Source organism: Helianthus annuus, chromosome 4 (genome assembly GCF_002127325.2).
Source record: "Helianthus annuus cultivar XRQ/B chromosome 4, HanXRQr2.0-SUNRISE, whole genome shotgun sequence".
Classification (NCBI taxonomy): Eukaryota; Viridiplantae; Streptophyta; class Magnoliopsida; order Asterales; family Asteraceae; genus Helianthus; species Helianthus annuus.
In genome coordinates this window covers 82,638,527-82,655,075 of record NC_035436.2, presented here as the reverse complement: position 1 = coordinate 82,655,075, position 16,549 = coordinate 82,638,527, and the positions used below count along the sequence as shown (strand labels likewise).

Genomic DNA, 16,549 nt, shown 5'->3' with positions numbered 1-16,549 from the left:
AGTTCAATTGAACTTTGACTTGACCAATTGATGGTCAAAACCGAAAGTCAAACTGTTGGCCAAACTGTTTGACTTTCTGCACTACATAAGGAAAAAAGCAAGAAAAAGAATGAAAGAAGCTCACTTAAGGTCCTTGCTATCTTTTCTACAAGAAGACAAAGTCCCAAATGCTTGAGAGAGAGCTCCAAAGCAGATGTGAAGAGAGGAATGAGGTATGAGCATGGAATGAATGAAAGGCCTTGCTATTTATAGTTGTGGTAATGCTCTAGGATCATTACAAGTGGTTTTTCTTGGTCATTAAGCATTAAATCACAACCATACATGTGTTTAGGGACAGCTAGCATGCCTTGGAGAGGTGGTAACTTGGTTACCACACAAAGAAATTGCAAGATTGGCCCCTGAATTTACAAACAGATGCTGAAAACACACTTTCTGCCCAGATGTGGCGCTCGCGTAGCGCGACTGCATAGGCCATAGGGCTCGCGCTACGCTACGGTGTGTCTGATTCAGCAAAGTTTCAAAAAATGGCAGAAATGGTCCCTGCACGTGTTTAAAGCCTTTTTCGATGCGTTTAAACCCCGTTAACCTCATTTCAAGGCTCTAAAATGAAGTTAAAGCATAGGGGACTCAAAACATGCTCAAAAATATCTCGGATGTCGGTTCGTTTGGTCGTACGGTCACGTTGTTCGGTTATTTACGACGAAACTCGAACGGACGCGAAAACGATCCAAATTAAGCGACGAATGGAATTTTTGCATGGCGATCACTAAAACAAAAATATTTTAGTGTGTACAAAAATTTTGGATGTCCAGATGTGTCCAGAACGTAAGATATGCGCGAAAATGCAAACTTACGCCGTTTATGACACTTTTAGTCCCTGTAAGATCATATAAGCTTGTTTTCACATACCGAACCTATCAAAGCTTATTTCTAAGCCATATTTAGGTTATATATGGTATGTTTAACTTATGATCAAGTTCCGGACTGTTCGACACCATACGAATCGGTATAGTTTCGCAGTTTGACACAAATAGTCCCTGCGATCGAATAAACTTGATTTCGGCATACCAAACCATCCAAAACTTATTTCTAAGTTATGTAAAGGTTATTTAAGGTATGTTAAGCCTATGTCACTATTCCGGAGTGTTTGTTGCATTAAACTGGTTATATTTACGCATCAGATCGTGTATAACCTTCCAGAAAGCGACTTAAAGCCCGAAATCGAACAAGAATTGATATGTGCAAATGATACACATATTTTCACAATTCCCAAGTATGAAATACAAAATTTCATTGGTTTGGCATTTGTTTGACGGTCACAGTGACACAGGTGTCACACCCGAAGCGTGCCACACCCTTCCAGGGTGATACCTTTAATAAAACCATATCACCTACCTCAAACTCTAGAGGTTTCCTTCTTCGATCCGCATAACATTTCTGACGATCGCGGGCCGCCTTGATGCGATCCCGGATCTGTGCAATCTTATCTGTGGTTTCCTAGACCACATCAGGACCAACCAATTGTCTATCACCTGCATCAGACCAACAAAGCAGTGATCTGCACTTGCGTCCATATAAAGCTTCAAATGGCGTGGCACCAATACTGGTGTGGTAGCTGTTGTTGTATGAAAATTCGACCAATGGTAAATGCTTATCCCAGCTACCGCCCAAATCCATAACACATGCTCTCAGCATATCTTCCAATGTCTGTATCGTCCGTTCGCTTTGTCTGTCAGTCTGTGGGTGAAATGCAGTGGTCAGATTCAATTGCGAGCCAAAAGCTTCTTGGAAGGATTGCCAAATCCTTGATACGAACCTTCCGTCTCTATCAAAGATGATCGAGAGAGGTACTCCATGGCGTGTAACAATTTCTCTCATGTAAACTTCGGCCAACTTGCTCGTATTATCCTTCTCCCTGATAGGTAAGAAGTGCGCAGACTTCGTTAATCGGTCCACTATTACCCAAATAGTGTCATGACCTCTTGGCGTTCTTGGCAACTTTGTAATAAAATCATGGAGATTTGTTCCCACTTCCACTTGGGAATTTCAGGTTGTTGCAGAAGTCCTGAAGGCTTCTTGTATTCAGCTTTAACCTTGGCACATGTTAAACACTTGCTCACATAAACGGCAACGTCGCCTTTCATCCTAGGCCACCAGTAGTAATCCTTAAGTTCTTGGTACATCTTATCCACTCCTGGGTGGATAGAGTACCGTGATTTGTGAGCTTCATCAAAAATAACTTTCCTCATTCCACCAAACAGAGGAACCCAAACCCCTTTTCTCAAAACATAACGTTCCTTCCTCGTTTGGCACCAATTGCTTCTCCATCCCACGAAGATATTCTTCTTCAAGGTTTCCTTCCTTAAGAGCTTCTTTCTGCACGGCACGAATGCGCAGGGAAAGATAGGTTTGGATAATCATCTCTAAAGCCCTAACCCTTATGGGCTTGATCCTTTCTTTTCGACTTAGGGCATCAGCGACCACATTTGCCTTCCCTGGATGGTACTTTATCTCGTAGTCGTAGTCGTTCAACAACTCGACCCATCGTCTCTGCCACATATTCAACTCCTTCTGGTTGAATATGTGTTGCAGGCTTTTATGATCTGTGAAGATCGTACATTTTGTACCATATAGGTAGTGTCTCCAGATCTTTAAAGCAAATACCACTGCGCCGAGTTCCAAATCATGCGTGGTATAGTTCTTTTCATGCACTTTTAGTTGACGCGATGCGTAAGCTATAACTTTATGGCGTTGCATCAACACACAACCCAAACCTTGGCGTGAGGCGTCACAGTATACCACAAAATCGTCTGTACCTTCTGGTAGTGCTAAGATTGGCGCATTGCAAAGCTTATCTTTCAATAGCTGGAACGTTTCTTCCTGTTTGATTCCCCAGTCAAACTTCTTATCTTTCTGCGTGAGGAGCGTCAATGGTTGAGCGATTTTTGAAAAATCCTCAATGAACCTTCGATAGTAGCCAGCCAAACCCAAGAACTGTGGAATCTCGGTTGGCGTCTTTGGCATCTCCCAATTCTTGATCGCTTCGATCTTGGTGGGGTCCACATGAATTCCATCTCCATTTACTACATGTCCAAGGAATTGGACTTCACGTAGCCAAAACTCGCACTTAGAGAATTTGGCATACAACTGTTCTTTCTTCAGCAGCTCCAAAATAGCTCTTAGATAGGGCTGTAAATGAACCGAACGTTCAGCGAACAGTTCGTGAACCGTTCGGCGGGAAGTTCGTTTATGTTCGTTCGTTTAATAAACGAACGAACACGAACAAGAAATTTCGTTCGATTAGTTAAATGAACGAACATGAACAGAGGACTCGTTCGTTCGATTGTGTTCGTGAACGTTCGGTAAGGTGTTCGTGAACATGTTCGTGAACATTCGTTCATTTGCGTACGTTTATGTTCGTTTGTTGGTGTTTTAATTAAAGATTTTTATACTTTAATATATTTATCTATACTTTTTATATTATTACATTTTTATATATTTTATTACCCTATCAATTAAACTAGGAAACCCTATTTCACCTTGTTATGCACCATTTCACTTTCCTTTCTCATTATTTACAACGGCGAATACAATCGACCTCCGTTCCACAATAAGGGATTCAAGTTCCAGTGCTACTCTCTGGGCCATCTACCTTTATCATTCGTCGCGTTCTCCAAATTTATTTGCGTTCGTTTGTGTTCGTGAACCGTTCGCGAACACGCTCATTTCCTTAATGAACGAACATGAACATAAAATCTCGTTCGGTAAGTGTTCATGAACCGTTCGTGAACACATTTGTTTCCTTAACGAACAAACACGAACAAGGCCTTGTTCGTGTTCGTTCGGTTCGTTTACAACCCTACTCTTAGATGCTGTTCATGCTCAGCCTTTGTCTTTGAGTAAATCAAAATATCATCGATAAACACAATCACGAACTTGTCGAGATACGGCTTGCAAACTCTATTCATCAGGTCCATGAAAACTGCAGGCGCGTTTGTCAAACCAAACGGCATAACTAGGAACTCGTAGTGTCCATAACGAGTTCTGAAGGCTGTCTTCGGGATACTTTCCTCTTGTATCCTTAACTGATGGTAACCTAATCGCAAATCGATCTTCGAGTAAAAGCTTGAACCTTGCAGCTGATCGAATAGATCATCGATTCTTGGCAGAGGGTATCTATTCTTAATCGTCAACTTATTCAACTCCCGGTAGTCGATACACATTCGAAAACTACCGTCCTTCTTTTTGACAAACAGGACCGGAGCTCCCCAAGGTGAGAAGCTTGGTCTGATGAATCCTTTGTCTAGCAACTCTTGAAGTTGTGTCGATAATTCTTGCATTTCTGACGAGGCAAGTCTATAAGGTGCCCTAGCTACAGGTGCGGCGCCTGGAACTAAGTCGATGCGGAACTCCACTTGCCTCTGAGGCGGCAATCCAGGCAAGTCCTCTGGGAAGACTTCTGGATATTCCCTCACGACAGGGATGTCTTCGATTTTCGGCTCAGCAGCTTTCTTATCTACAATGTGTGCCAGGAAGGCACCACATCCCTTTTGCAAACACTTTCGCGCTTTCAAGCAACTGATAATTCTTAAAGGTGTATCACGCTTCTCTCCATGAACCACAATTGTCTTACCATCTTCGGTTGGAATACGAACGACCGTTTCGTGACAAACAATCTCCGCCTTGTTGCTCGATAACCAATCCATCCCTACTACCACGTCGAAGCTTCCCAGCTGGACTGGTAGTAGATCCAAAGCGAACTCACGCTCTCCCAACTCAATAACACAACCTCTAATCACTTCATTGGCTTCTACCAACTTTCCATTAGCCAATTCGATTGAGTAGGGAATATCTAACTTACTAGCGGCTAACCCAAGCATATTCTTAAACTCTAACGATACGAAGCTATAATCGGCACCAGTATCAAATAAAATGGATGCATAGCGTTGGTTTACAGGGAACGTACCAGTAACGACATTGGGATCCTGGCGCGCTTCCCTTGCTTCGATATTGAAAACTCTTCCACGGGCTTGGTTCAATTCTGGGCAGTTCCTCTTATAGTGCCCAATGTCACCACAGTTAAAGCATCCAGGTCTTTGCCCGTTTCCTCCACCATTCCTAGCTCGATTGTTGTTGTTTTGGTTCACATTTCCAGTACCAACTTGATTTGCATTGTTGCCTCGATTTCCATTCCCTCCATTGTTTCCTTGTGGGCGATTTCCATTTCTACCCCGGTTATTGTTTCTATTTCCAAATCCTCCTTGGCCTCCCCGGCCAACAGTGGCCCAACGAGAATCCTTCGAGTGGCCAGTTTTTCCGCAAGCTTCACATACTTTTAAACCACATCGGCCAGAATGGTGGCGCTGGCAGGTGTTGCACTTGGGATGGGTACCCATATATCCCTTTCCTTTCCTGCCAGTTCCAGCTGTAACTTGAGCTGGCGCGCTTGACTCTTCTTTCTTAACAACCCCACTAGTGCCTTGCTTGAAGTTTAAAAACTTTCTTTTGTTACCCCCGGTCGACTCGACATGAGTCTCTTTCTTCTTTGGTTCAGCATCAGAAAACTTGTTTAGGCGTATAGCCTCCTCAGTGAGAGCCACGCTCAGATCAATTGCCTCAGTGATTGTTGCCGGCTTTGAAGAAGTCACCATACTTATGATTTGAGGAGCTAACCCCAAATGAAGCGCTCAATTCGCTTGAATTCTGGAGTGACCATATAAGGTACCACATGTGACAGGTCGTGAAACCTCTGAACATACTCCGCGATCTTCGGACCTTCCATCTTCAAATGCCAAAATTCAGTTTCCAACCTTTGAATTTTAGTGCGAGAGCAATACTTCCGGCGCATGAGCTCTTTCAGCTCGTTCCATGTCATTGCGTATGCAGCGGCTTCACCAAGTGTCTGCACTTGTAGATTCCACCAGGACAGGGCTCCGTCCAAGAATAGCCCGGAAATGTAGGTAACTTGCTGGTATGGAGCACACTTGCTCATGCGGAGAACTGAATCTGTCTTCTCGGCCCAACGAACAAAAGCGACAGCACCTCCGGTGCCATCAAAGTTGACAGGTTTGCAGTCTAGAAACTGCTTGTAGGTGCACCCTGCACATATGTTACAACATATGAATGGCATTAGCATCCTTGCTAGAGATATCCAATTGTATCATGGTATGTCTCAATGACTTAGCATTACCATGAGGTGGATTGTTGTTGCCAGTATTGCTAGAATTACTTCCACTAGTCCCTCTTTGAGAGGCGGCGTACTGTGCGATGGCAGCAGCGATGACTTGCTGAAGCTCTGCCTCATTGGTAGGCATTGGCGTTTGACGTCTCGGCGGCATCTTCTAAACGATGTGTTCACGTGGGTCAGGCCATAGTAAAGCGTACGTATATAATGATAGTAATAGTACATAACATCTCATGTTATAAATAGACCAATCACATAACATCCCATGTTGCAATTATATCAATCACACAACATCCCATGTTATAAATATATCCATCACACAACATCCCATGTCATAAAACATAAATAATCAATCAAAACATCATATATGATGAGAATACTGCGATTGCATTGCCATAAATCGAGACCACATGGTAAAGTGTACAAGTACATAATAGTGTCATACAACATCAACGACTAAGGGCTACATCACCCCAGCCCAAAAAATATATCGAATCAGTGTCAATACATCCCATATACAAAATTAACAAAAGTCAGAATCAGTGTGCAGTCTCCAAAAAGCTGTGCGGTCAGAGCAATCGCCGTCTTCTCACCAACGTCCACCCATGCTGTACTAAAGAGCTCTACACTGATGGCGGTGGAGGAGGGGGAAAATAGGAATAGAACAAACGACGCAAATGGAGCCAGTCCTCCTCCATGGCTCTCTGGGAATGCAACCAGGACGCCATCTGCTGCTCTAGTGCCAAAAGGCGTGCAGCAGAGTCCGGTGACAACGGTCGAGGGGGCTGCGAAGAAGTAGGGTGAGTCTGACCCTGACACTGGCACGGCGGTGGCTGGGCTCTCTCAAGCTCCTGTATACGCCGTGTGAGTGCCTCCTGCTGGACAACAAACGACATAAGAACGTCCTCAATAGAATACCCCATATGGAAAGGATGGTAGGGGTCGGATGGTGGCATAATAGGTGGTGACGTCCAGAGAAATGGCTCATTGGCTGGATCGAAAGGTGGCACAGAGAATGGTGGAACAGGGGGAATAGCAGTAGAAAACTGTGGTATAACTGGAACAGATGTCGGCACATGTCCAAAGGGATGAGCCGAGGAACCCTCTCCAGGTCGCGCTGGAGGTGTGAACTGAGCGAACGAAAAAGGGAAATCCATGTGATGTGCGTCGGTGGTATGTGGGGGAAAAGGTGGGAGCTCATCATCAGCGTCAATCCACCCATTCTGGGTGTGCGCATCACGGGGATCAATATGGGTCGCAAATAGTGCATGATCGGGCTCTAGGGGAATAGGATCAGGTAGGGGAGCAACAATAGGGTCAACGGGTACATCAGCGATAAGAGGGGCATCATCCTGAGCTGCAGCAACAACATGATCGCCCTCCAATAGTGGAGCATCAACAAGGTGATCATCAACGGGTAGATCAGTAATCATAGGGTCAACAATGGGTACGCCAGCATGAATAGGGTCATGCTCAACCACAGGGTCAGGAGCGGCTACCGGCTCGGGGGCCATGGCAGGCTCTGGGTCATCAAATGCCATCTCAAAATCTGCGTGGTCAGCAAACGCAGGGTCAACAGGGTCAACTGGGTCAACCGTGTCCTCCATAGGCTGATCCAGGGGTATAAACTCAAGGTCCTGATCTGGGTCAAACCCAGGTGGAAAGACAGGGTCGGAATCCTCATCAAGGTCTTGATCGAAGGCGTAGCTCAGGGCAGCAGATGATGCTCTATCAGGATCTGAATCGTGAGAATAGTGCTGCGCACCCTAAGTGTGCGACGGTGCAGAGGCCACAGACTCGAAAGAGTCGGGGAAGGGTGAATGAGCAGGTGACTCCTCAGCAGGAGCATCTGTGAGCAGCAAAAGACCACCGTCAGCTATAAGGGCCTCGCCCTCAATATCATCCTCCAGGGGCTCGTCATCAAATGGATCGACGTCGTCATCAGCGTCGGCGTCGAGGAGTATATCAAGAGCAGGATATGCGGCAAGAGGTATAGGGGCAGGCATCTCCACGAGCGGCAAATCCCCGGCAAAAGGGCCATCAGCGGGCTCGTCGACAGCATCGGGTAGCGCGAAGGGCTGAAAATCATCCTCATCCGTGCTGGTAACATCTGAAGTGTGTACCTCATGCTCCGATGATACTCGGTCGTCTGATACGATGGGCATAGGACCCGTAGTGTCCGACTCACCAGTGCCTGATGAAACCATGGTGTCTGTATCATAAACATAAATATGCACAAATAATCAATCATACAATCAGATAAACACATTAGTCACCAATTAAGTAATCAAATAGTTCTCCTAGTCCCACTAGCCTCCCAGCCTCCCAGACTGATCTTCCTAGTCCCACCAGCCTCCCAGACTGCTCTTCCTAGTCCCACTAGCCAATTCTCCCAGCCTCTCAGACTGCTCTTCCTAGTCCCACTAGCCAACTACCTCGGCCTCCCAGACCGAGCCTCGGCCTCCCACACCGAGCCTCGGCCTCCCAGACCGAGCCTCAGCCTCCCAGACTGAGCCTATAATTAATAAATAAAATGTGCTCAACATTTGTTTATAAAAACGTTTTGGATCTGGACTTAAGTGGTATGCAATGTAAAAATGTTTTCGTGAGAGCCCTAGTGATCATAGTCTAGACTCAAGAAGGAATCCTAGTTCGCTATGATCAGAGCTCTGATACCAAGCTGTCACACCCTGGCTTTGCGGAAGCGTGGTTAATTTGGTGTGACTTCTTAATACCATAGCTTAATCATAACAAAGCTATATGAAAATAAAACCATGCAAGATCATCCATTGAATTAAGTTTTAAAACATAAGTAACACAACATTGTCTTAAGACGTTGACTCATGCAACGGAAACTACAACATGATAACATAAAACATTGTTCAGAAGACACGACATCAACATGAAATAAACACAGTTTAAGAACTGTGACTCGTCCAGGAAAAAGTCACATCCCTTAAACTTGGATGACCTCGTAACTCTTATGCAGCGGGAAAACGTAACATACCGCGCCAGATCTTTAGTTCCCTGAAATACATGTAGGTTGGAAAAATCAACAATAATGTTGAGCGAGTTCATGTGAAAGTGAGTAAAATAACCTTTGTAAGTATAAGGAAAAAGAGATCACCAATGGTTTGCAAGGCCATTGATATGTGTGAAGTGTAAGTAGGAAGACTCAAACCTGGCGGATTTGGCGTTGGGCACAAAGTCACCCCGAGGTCCGTTATGCTGGGCCTGGGGCTGGGCTCGCTACACCCAGATAGATCTACCGCTACTGTCCCTCGGTCCTACAATGAGGATTAATGGCCTCAAGTTGCGCCTACCCACTCACATGATCTAAGTAGTAACCCTCCTTACGCTAACCATACCATGTATAAAGTATTCGCAATCATAGTAACATGTATTTCACCCCCGCAGTTTAGAAAACTGAAAACAGTTAAGAGAAAAGGGGGACATGAACTCACAGTGGTGCATCTCTATCAAGTAAATCTCCTGATCAATCAGCTGTGCGATGACCTACACGTACTAACTTTTATTAGACGGACGGTCGTGCCTTAGTTTAAGTTTTAATGTCTTTGGGAAATAGTTAGACAACTATTTTGTAATTACACTTAGTAATTATTTTGGTAAATACATTCTTTCCCAAGGATGGGGGCTTTAATACATGTGCGTTTCTGTATCTTCGGAATATATTATTAAGTCTCACTTAATATATATATTTTTTTTAATTCTAACTCCAAAATATAAATATTTTTCCCAAAAATATTATATTTTATTTCACATAATTTTTCCAAAATAATATCCTTGTCAAAATACACGTTCATTAGTATCTTTCCGAAAATGCGTAAGTTACGTTTAAAGATCGGGTGGTATTAATAATACCGTTGTAACTTAATATTTATTGTGAAGGCGTTCGTATTATTTTGGAATCGTTAATATTTGGTAATATTATTTTTACCCTAAAAATAATATTTATGTAGTTCACAAAATAATCATAAAAATCCCACAAGTGTTGTTATGAAAAATATATACTAAATATATATTTATCAAGTTTTATTTTGTGAAAATCCCACCTCCGACACTTAGAAATTTTGTAAATAAAATCGTGGCGAAACTTACATTTTTGCAAACAAGTTAGAAACATATTTATAACACTTGTGGTAAAAATATTTCCAAGTGTTAGACTTTTGGAAAATTTCGCCAGAGTTTCCCTTGTAACTGGAGGTGGCCACGCTTTCAAGCGTATCATTTTCTTTTAAAATTCAAATCAACAATGTTCCCAACATTAACAAACAATATTCAAACCATCAAACTAGTCAAAATAGGTATAAATCGCAAAAATACATGAACTTGTGGTTTGTCCAAAACATGTAGTAACTTTCATTACTTTTGGTGGATCTTTGTATAAATCAACTCGGTTTCTCAAAAGTCTCGTTTTTAAAGAAGTTACATCTTTACAACTTCTTGTCAACATTCACAAAAATAGTTCTTTTGTCAAAACTTTGTGTTATACAAGTGTTTACACACTTGTGTGTTTACAAAAATCACTCTTGTTCATGTAAAACCCGGTTCTAGAGAACATGATTTCTTTTGACGCTTGGTTCTTTGAAAATACCACTTGTAGATCCGTAGATCTACTAGTTTAGAACACTATTTCATAAGAAAAATTGATTTTACACAAGTTCATGCTTAGTAAGTAGTAGTGTTCATCATTTAACCCTTTACATACTTAAACATACTCTAGGTCATGTTTCATGGACACGACTTAACTGGGTTAGATGACGATCCGAGCTACTACTAGTATAGATCAACACTAAATAATCACAATAAAACAAGTCTTGCAAGTTTTACACAACTTCATAGCTTTTATCCAACATGTTTAACATTTTTGTAAACTTTTAACATGTAATCTTGTATGTTCATGACTTTTAACCGACAAAGTTCATTTTAACCACTTTAGAATAGATCAAGAAGGTGTTTAAAGTCACTTACTACTTGCTCGATGCTAGGGAAGAAACTAGTCGGAAATCGGGTGGATAAAAGCAATGTAGCGAGGTTCTTCGCATTCCGAGTGCACCAAGCTTCCTTATACGTAAGAGTGCAGCTTGAGCCTGTTGTAAGGACCTAAACTGGTCGTGTTCTCTCTCTCCTTTAGGCGATTTTTGATCATCTTCTTCTTCACGATTTTACCTTGTTTTTTCTTGTGATCTTATGCATAACAGTCTGTGATTGGATCTTGTTCTTGCAAGAATCTATAACGAACTCGTTAGCATTAGGGATCAGTTAAGAGCTAGGGTTTTCTTTTGTTTTTTCACAAATCGCCGCCCTAGTAATATATTCTGAAACCCTATTCTATTAATCTGGTAGCCATTGATTGCGGTTAACTGGGATTAATTTAGCTAGATTGATGACACTAGTTTAATCGATCAAGGGTTGAGGTTTTGTTCTAGGGTTTAAAGGATTTCAGGTTCTTTTTACTTGTGATTGCGGATTCTTGTTTTTTGGTGAAAGATTTCCTATTGTCGGCCGTCTAGGGTTTGTTTTGCGAAGATTTTCTCTTGTCGGCTGTTTAGGGCTTTTTTGCATGCATGGAGGGGAAAAGTGACGGGGTGAAACCTTTGGATCATCGTTCTCCTGGGAATGAAGATAATACACCACCGGTTCGTGGGATTGGGTTACAAGTAACAAATATTGAGGGTAATCCTATGTTGCCAAGACGTGGTATGTATTCTACAAGTAATGTATCGGTGATAGATGGGTTGTTTGAGATTTCGAAGCCTGTGGAATTGGATGCTACGTGGGGATATGGAGGTGGATTTACGGCTGCCAAGATGGATTCCCATGCAATCCCTAGTTCGAGTAATGTGGTGAAGGACATACCCAACTTATCTTATGCGGACAAGGTTAAAATGCAAACATCGCTGAAAAGAGAGGTTAACTTCCGTAAGTTGGATGCTACAGAGACGGTTCAGGATGCTGATGTGCTTATTCCTCGTGAGGTAATTAAAAAGGTCCAGGACAAATTTGAGAATGTTTTGTATGGCTATTGTTTGGGCAATCGATTACCTTTTCCTGTTGTGGATTATTATGCGAAAAATGCGTGGGCTAAGCATGGTTTCTCTAAAATTATGATGAATAAGGATGGTTTCTTTTTCTTTAAGTTTGATACAAAAGGGGGCATGGCTAAAGTCTTGGAAGGGGGACCATGGTTGATCAGGAAAGTGTCGTTGTTTTTGAATGTCTGGTCTCCAGATGTCAGTTTAAGAAAAGAGGGTATTAAGTCGATCCCAGTATGGGTTAAGATGTATAACGTTCCGATTGCTATTTATACGGATGATGGCTTGAGTTTGTTGGCTTCTAAGATAGGAACCCCGAAAAGGTTAGATGGGTATACGGCGGATATTTGTGCGGATAACTGGGGAATGAGCAGTTTTCCAAGGGCTCTAATTGAAATAGATGCGGAGAATGAACTAAAAGATCATATCATTGTTGCTATTCCGAAACTGGAGGGAGAGGGATACATCACAGAAAAGGTGAAAGTGGAGTATGAATGGCAGCCACAGAGATGCTCTTTGTGTTGTATTTTTGGCCACAACGATCAGACATGTGCCAAGAAAGTTAATAATAAAGCTAAACAAGCGGTTGTGGATAAGGAGGGGTTTACTATTGATAAGAGGAAGGTGGCGAGAGTGGGTATGATGCAGAAAAGACAAAAGCAGAAATTTATCTACAAACCTAAGATGAATAAGTCAGGAGCAAGTGCCTCTGGCACTAAGGAGGATACTTCGGATAATAGCAAAAATGCTAATGTGAAAACTGGTAATGCGTTTGAAGCTTTGGCAAGTAACGATTTGGAAGAGACTATAGCCGTTATCGGGTTGAATAAGGAGCTGAGGCAGAATTTAAAAAATGGGAATGGGAAGCCCACTCGATCTGAGAATGAGGTAGAGGAAACCTTACAGACGGAAATGGCCGCATTCATGAAAGCTGACCAGAGTCATGTTTCTGAGGGGGTAAGCACTCCCGGACAAGCAGGTATTAATGGATAGCATTATGTCTTGGAATATAAGGGGTTTCAACCGCCCCCTGAAACAAAGCGAAGTTCGTAAAGTTCTTGCTGAAAATAAGTTAAAAGTTTGTGCAATTTTAGAATCACATGTGAATGTGACGAAGCTAGGAACCATCTGTAATAGTGTCTTTCGGAATTGGAACTGGACGTCTAATGGGGGTTTATGTAGTAGGGGCACCCGAATAATTTTGGGTTGGGATTCTGATGTGGTGGATCTTATGGTGCTTGCTCAAACTGATCAAGTTATTCATACGCAGATGCTGGATAAGACTCATAAAAAAGTTTTATTCTGCTCTTTTGTGTACGCAGAAAATAAGTATCAAGATCGCAGAAGTCTCTCGGAGAGTTTACGTAATCATAAAAGCTTATGTCATGATAAACCATGGGTTGTTATGGGGGATTTTAATGCTACTCTTCAGCTTGAGGATTCTCTCTATGGAACATCTCAACAAACGATAAGCATGTGTGAGTTTAAAGATTGTGTTCAGTTTTTGGAGTTGTTGGATATTCAGGGGCACGATCTTCAGTTTACTTGGAACCAAAAACCAAAAGATGGAGTGGGTCTTCTTAAAAAGATAGATAGAGTCATGGGTAATATTCAGTTCTTGGATTTGTGTCCGAATGCTTTTTTCATGTACCATCCTTTTCGAGTCTCGGACCATACGCCTTGTATCTTGAAGATGGGGGCCGTGAATGAGAAGAAAATCCAACCTTTCAAGTTTCCTAACTTCATCGCTTCCAAACCGGAATTTTTGAAGTGTGTGGATCAGGAATGGGGTTAATATGTTTTCGGTTACAAAGAAGCTTAGTAATCTTAAACCGCACTTAAGGAAGATCTTATTCAACCAGGGAAACTTACATGCTAGGTGTCGGAGCTTAGGAAAAAGCTGGATGAGATTCAAGTTCTTGTTGACAAGAGTCCGTTGGATGGCAATCTCCGTCAATTTGAAGCGACATGTCTTCAAGAGTTTCAGTCTGCTGCTTATGATGAGGAATGTTTCTTCAAACAAAAGTCAAAAGTTGAATGGTTATGTGCTAGAGACTCTAATACGAAATATTTCCACAATGTGGTGAAAAGCCGTAATGCGAGAAACAAAATTCATAGTGTTAAAGATACTTCGGGGATCCGTCATGAAGGTAGTAGGGTTGCGGCTGCTCTAGTCAATCACTACTCCAACTTTCTTGGTGTTGAGGACCAGGTAACTTCCATTAATTTGGATAGTATTTTTGTTAATGTCCTTAGCCATGAAGATGCTTCTAATATGGTTCGACAAGTTACTAGAGAGGAAGTCAAAGCGGCTATGTTTAACATTGGTGAAAATAAAGCCCCGGGTCCTGATGGGTATACGTCAGCTTTTTTCAAGAAGGCTTGGGATATTATCGGTAATGAAGTTACGGATGCGGTTCTTGATTTTTTTGATAATGGGAAACTCCTCAAGCAATTAAATCACACGATCCTAGCTTTGATTCCTAAGAAAGACATTCCGGACTCTGTTTTGGATTATCGACCTATTTCATGTTGTAACGTGCTCTATAAATGTATTAGCAAGATAATCACGGATAGGATTAAAGGGAGTTTGGGGGCTCTTGTCAGCATTAATCAGTCAGCCTTTGTGCCGGGAAGGAAAATCTCAGATAATATTCTCCTAACTCAGGAGCTGATGCACAACTATCACTTGAATAGAGGCCCTGCGAGATGTGCTTTTAAAATAGAAATTCAGAAAGCATATGATACGGTTAGTTGGTCTTTTTTGAAAGCTATCCTTATTCGTTTTGGATTCAATCATCGTATGGTTCAGTGGATTATGATGTGTGTTTCCACGGCTTCCTACTCATTGTCTGTTAATGGTGACCTTCATGGTTTTTTCAAGGGGAAGAGGGGGTTGAGACACGGCGATCCAATGTCGCCTTATTTATTTACCCTTATCATGGAAGTGCTATCTCTATTACTGCAACAGGCGGCTGACTTAAACTCGTCATTTAAATTCCATCATCAGTGTGCTAAGCAGAGAATTATCAACGTATCCTTTGCGGACGATTTGTTTATGTTTGTCCATGCTGACATTTGCTCGGTGAAGAAGGTTAGAGATGCTTTGGAAATGTTTACTAGTTGGTCAGGGTTAGTACCGAGCCCAACCAAGAGTACGGCCTATTTTTCAAATGTGCCTTCTTTGGTGAAGCAACAGATTCTTTCGTTGATGTCTTTCCAAGAAGGTAATCTTCCGGTTAGATATCTTGGGGTGCCTCTTATATCCACAAAACTTATTTTTAAAGATTGTAAAATCTTGATTGATCGTATGGCGAGCAAAATCATGAGCTGGATTTCTAAGTCTTTGTCTTTTGCGGGCCGCCTTCAACTCATAAGCTCCGTATTATCTTCAATGCATATCTACTGGGCTTCAGTTTTTATCCTCCCTACTCGGGTAATTTCTGAGTTGGAAAAGAGGATGCGTCGTTTTTTATGGAATGCTGGTTCTTCTGGCAGAATTCGTGCCAAAGTTGCTTGGTCCGATGTTTGTTTGCCAAAGAATGAGGGAGGCTTAGGTATTCGAAATGTTGGGGATGTTAATAAGGCTCTCATGACAAACCACATATGGAGTATTATTACTCACAGAGAGTCTCTTTGGGTTCGGTGGATCCATTCGTACAAGCTAAAGGGTAGAAGTTTTTGGGAGGTTCCGTGCAGGGGTAGGGTGAGCTGGGGATGGCGTAAAATCTTATCCATCCGAAATTTGGTTCGTCCTTACATGGGTATGTCTATCAGAAGTGGTGTTCAGACTAATGCATGGTGTGATAACTGGTGCCCCTTGAGTCCGATCAGTACTTTCATCACGCCGAGAACCATCACTAATGTGGGTTTCAATATGCACTCTACAGTTGCTGATATAGTTGATGCTTCGGGCCAATGGCGATGGCCGGCGGCTTAGTATGACTTGTTTCCTGTGTTGATAAACTTACAACCACCATCTCTTGTTCACAACGTACCGGATAAACCTACGTGGAAAGACTTGGATGGTAAAGATAGTTATTTCAGCTCTAAGGAAGTTTGGAATAATATTAGGAGTCGGAGTGATACGGTCTCTTGGTTCAACATGATATGGTTTTCCCAATGTATTCCAAGACGCTCGTTCCATATGTGGCTGGTTATACGAAATAAACTCAAAACTCAGGATCGCCTTATGATTTGGGAAGCGGGGAGTGCAACGAACCTAAGACTTATGTGTTGTCCGCTTTGTCGTTATGATCGTGACTCACGTGACCACTTATTCTTCCAATGCAGCTTTGCGTCGTAAGTG

The 16,549-nt window shown here is 42.4% G+C and overlaps 1 protein-coding gene across 1 annotated transcript; it reads left to right on the top strand.

Moving 5' to 3' along the window:
• Positions 1-11,772: 11,772 nt before the first annotated feature.
• Positions 11,773-16,180, top strand: LOC110933411. Its single transcript, XM_022176635.1, has 3 exons — positions 11,773-13,219; positions 13,335-13,810; positions 14,120-16,180. The coding sequence occupies exons 1-3, from the start codon at positions 11,773-11,775 to the stop codon at positions 16,178-16,180; spliced, it is 3,984 nt and encodes a 1,327-aa protein (XP_022032327.1).
• The last annotated feature ends 369 nt before the right edge of the window (positions 16,181-16,549 follow it).

Excerpts from the sequence above, each read along its gene's own strand:
- LOC110933411 (XM_022176635.1), top strand. The coding sequence starts at position 11,773 with ATGGAGGGGAAAAGTGACGGGGTGAAACCTTTGGATCATCGTTCTCCT. Across the intron at positions 13,220-13,334 it reads AAGCACTCCCGGACAAGCAG|AATCACATGTGAATGTGACG; the intron begins GTATTAATGGAT and ends GTGCAATTTTAG. Across the intron at positions 13,811-14,119 it reads ACCAAAAACCAAAAGATGGA|GTGTCGGAGCTTAGGAAAAA; the intron begins GTGGGTCTTCTT and ends CTTACATGCTAG.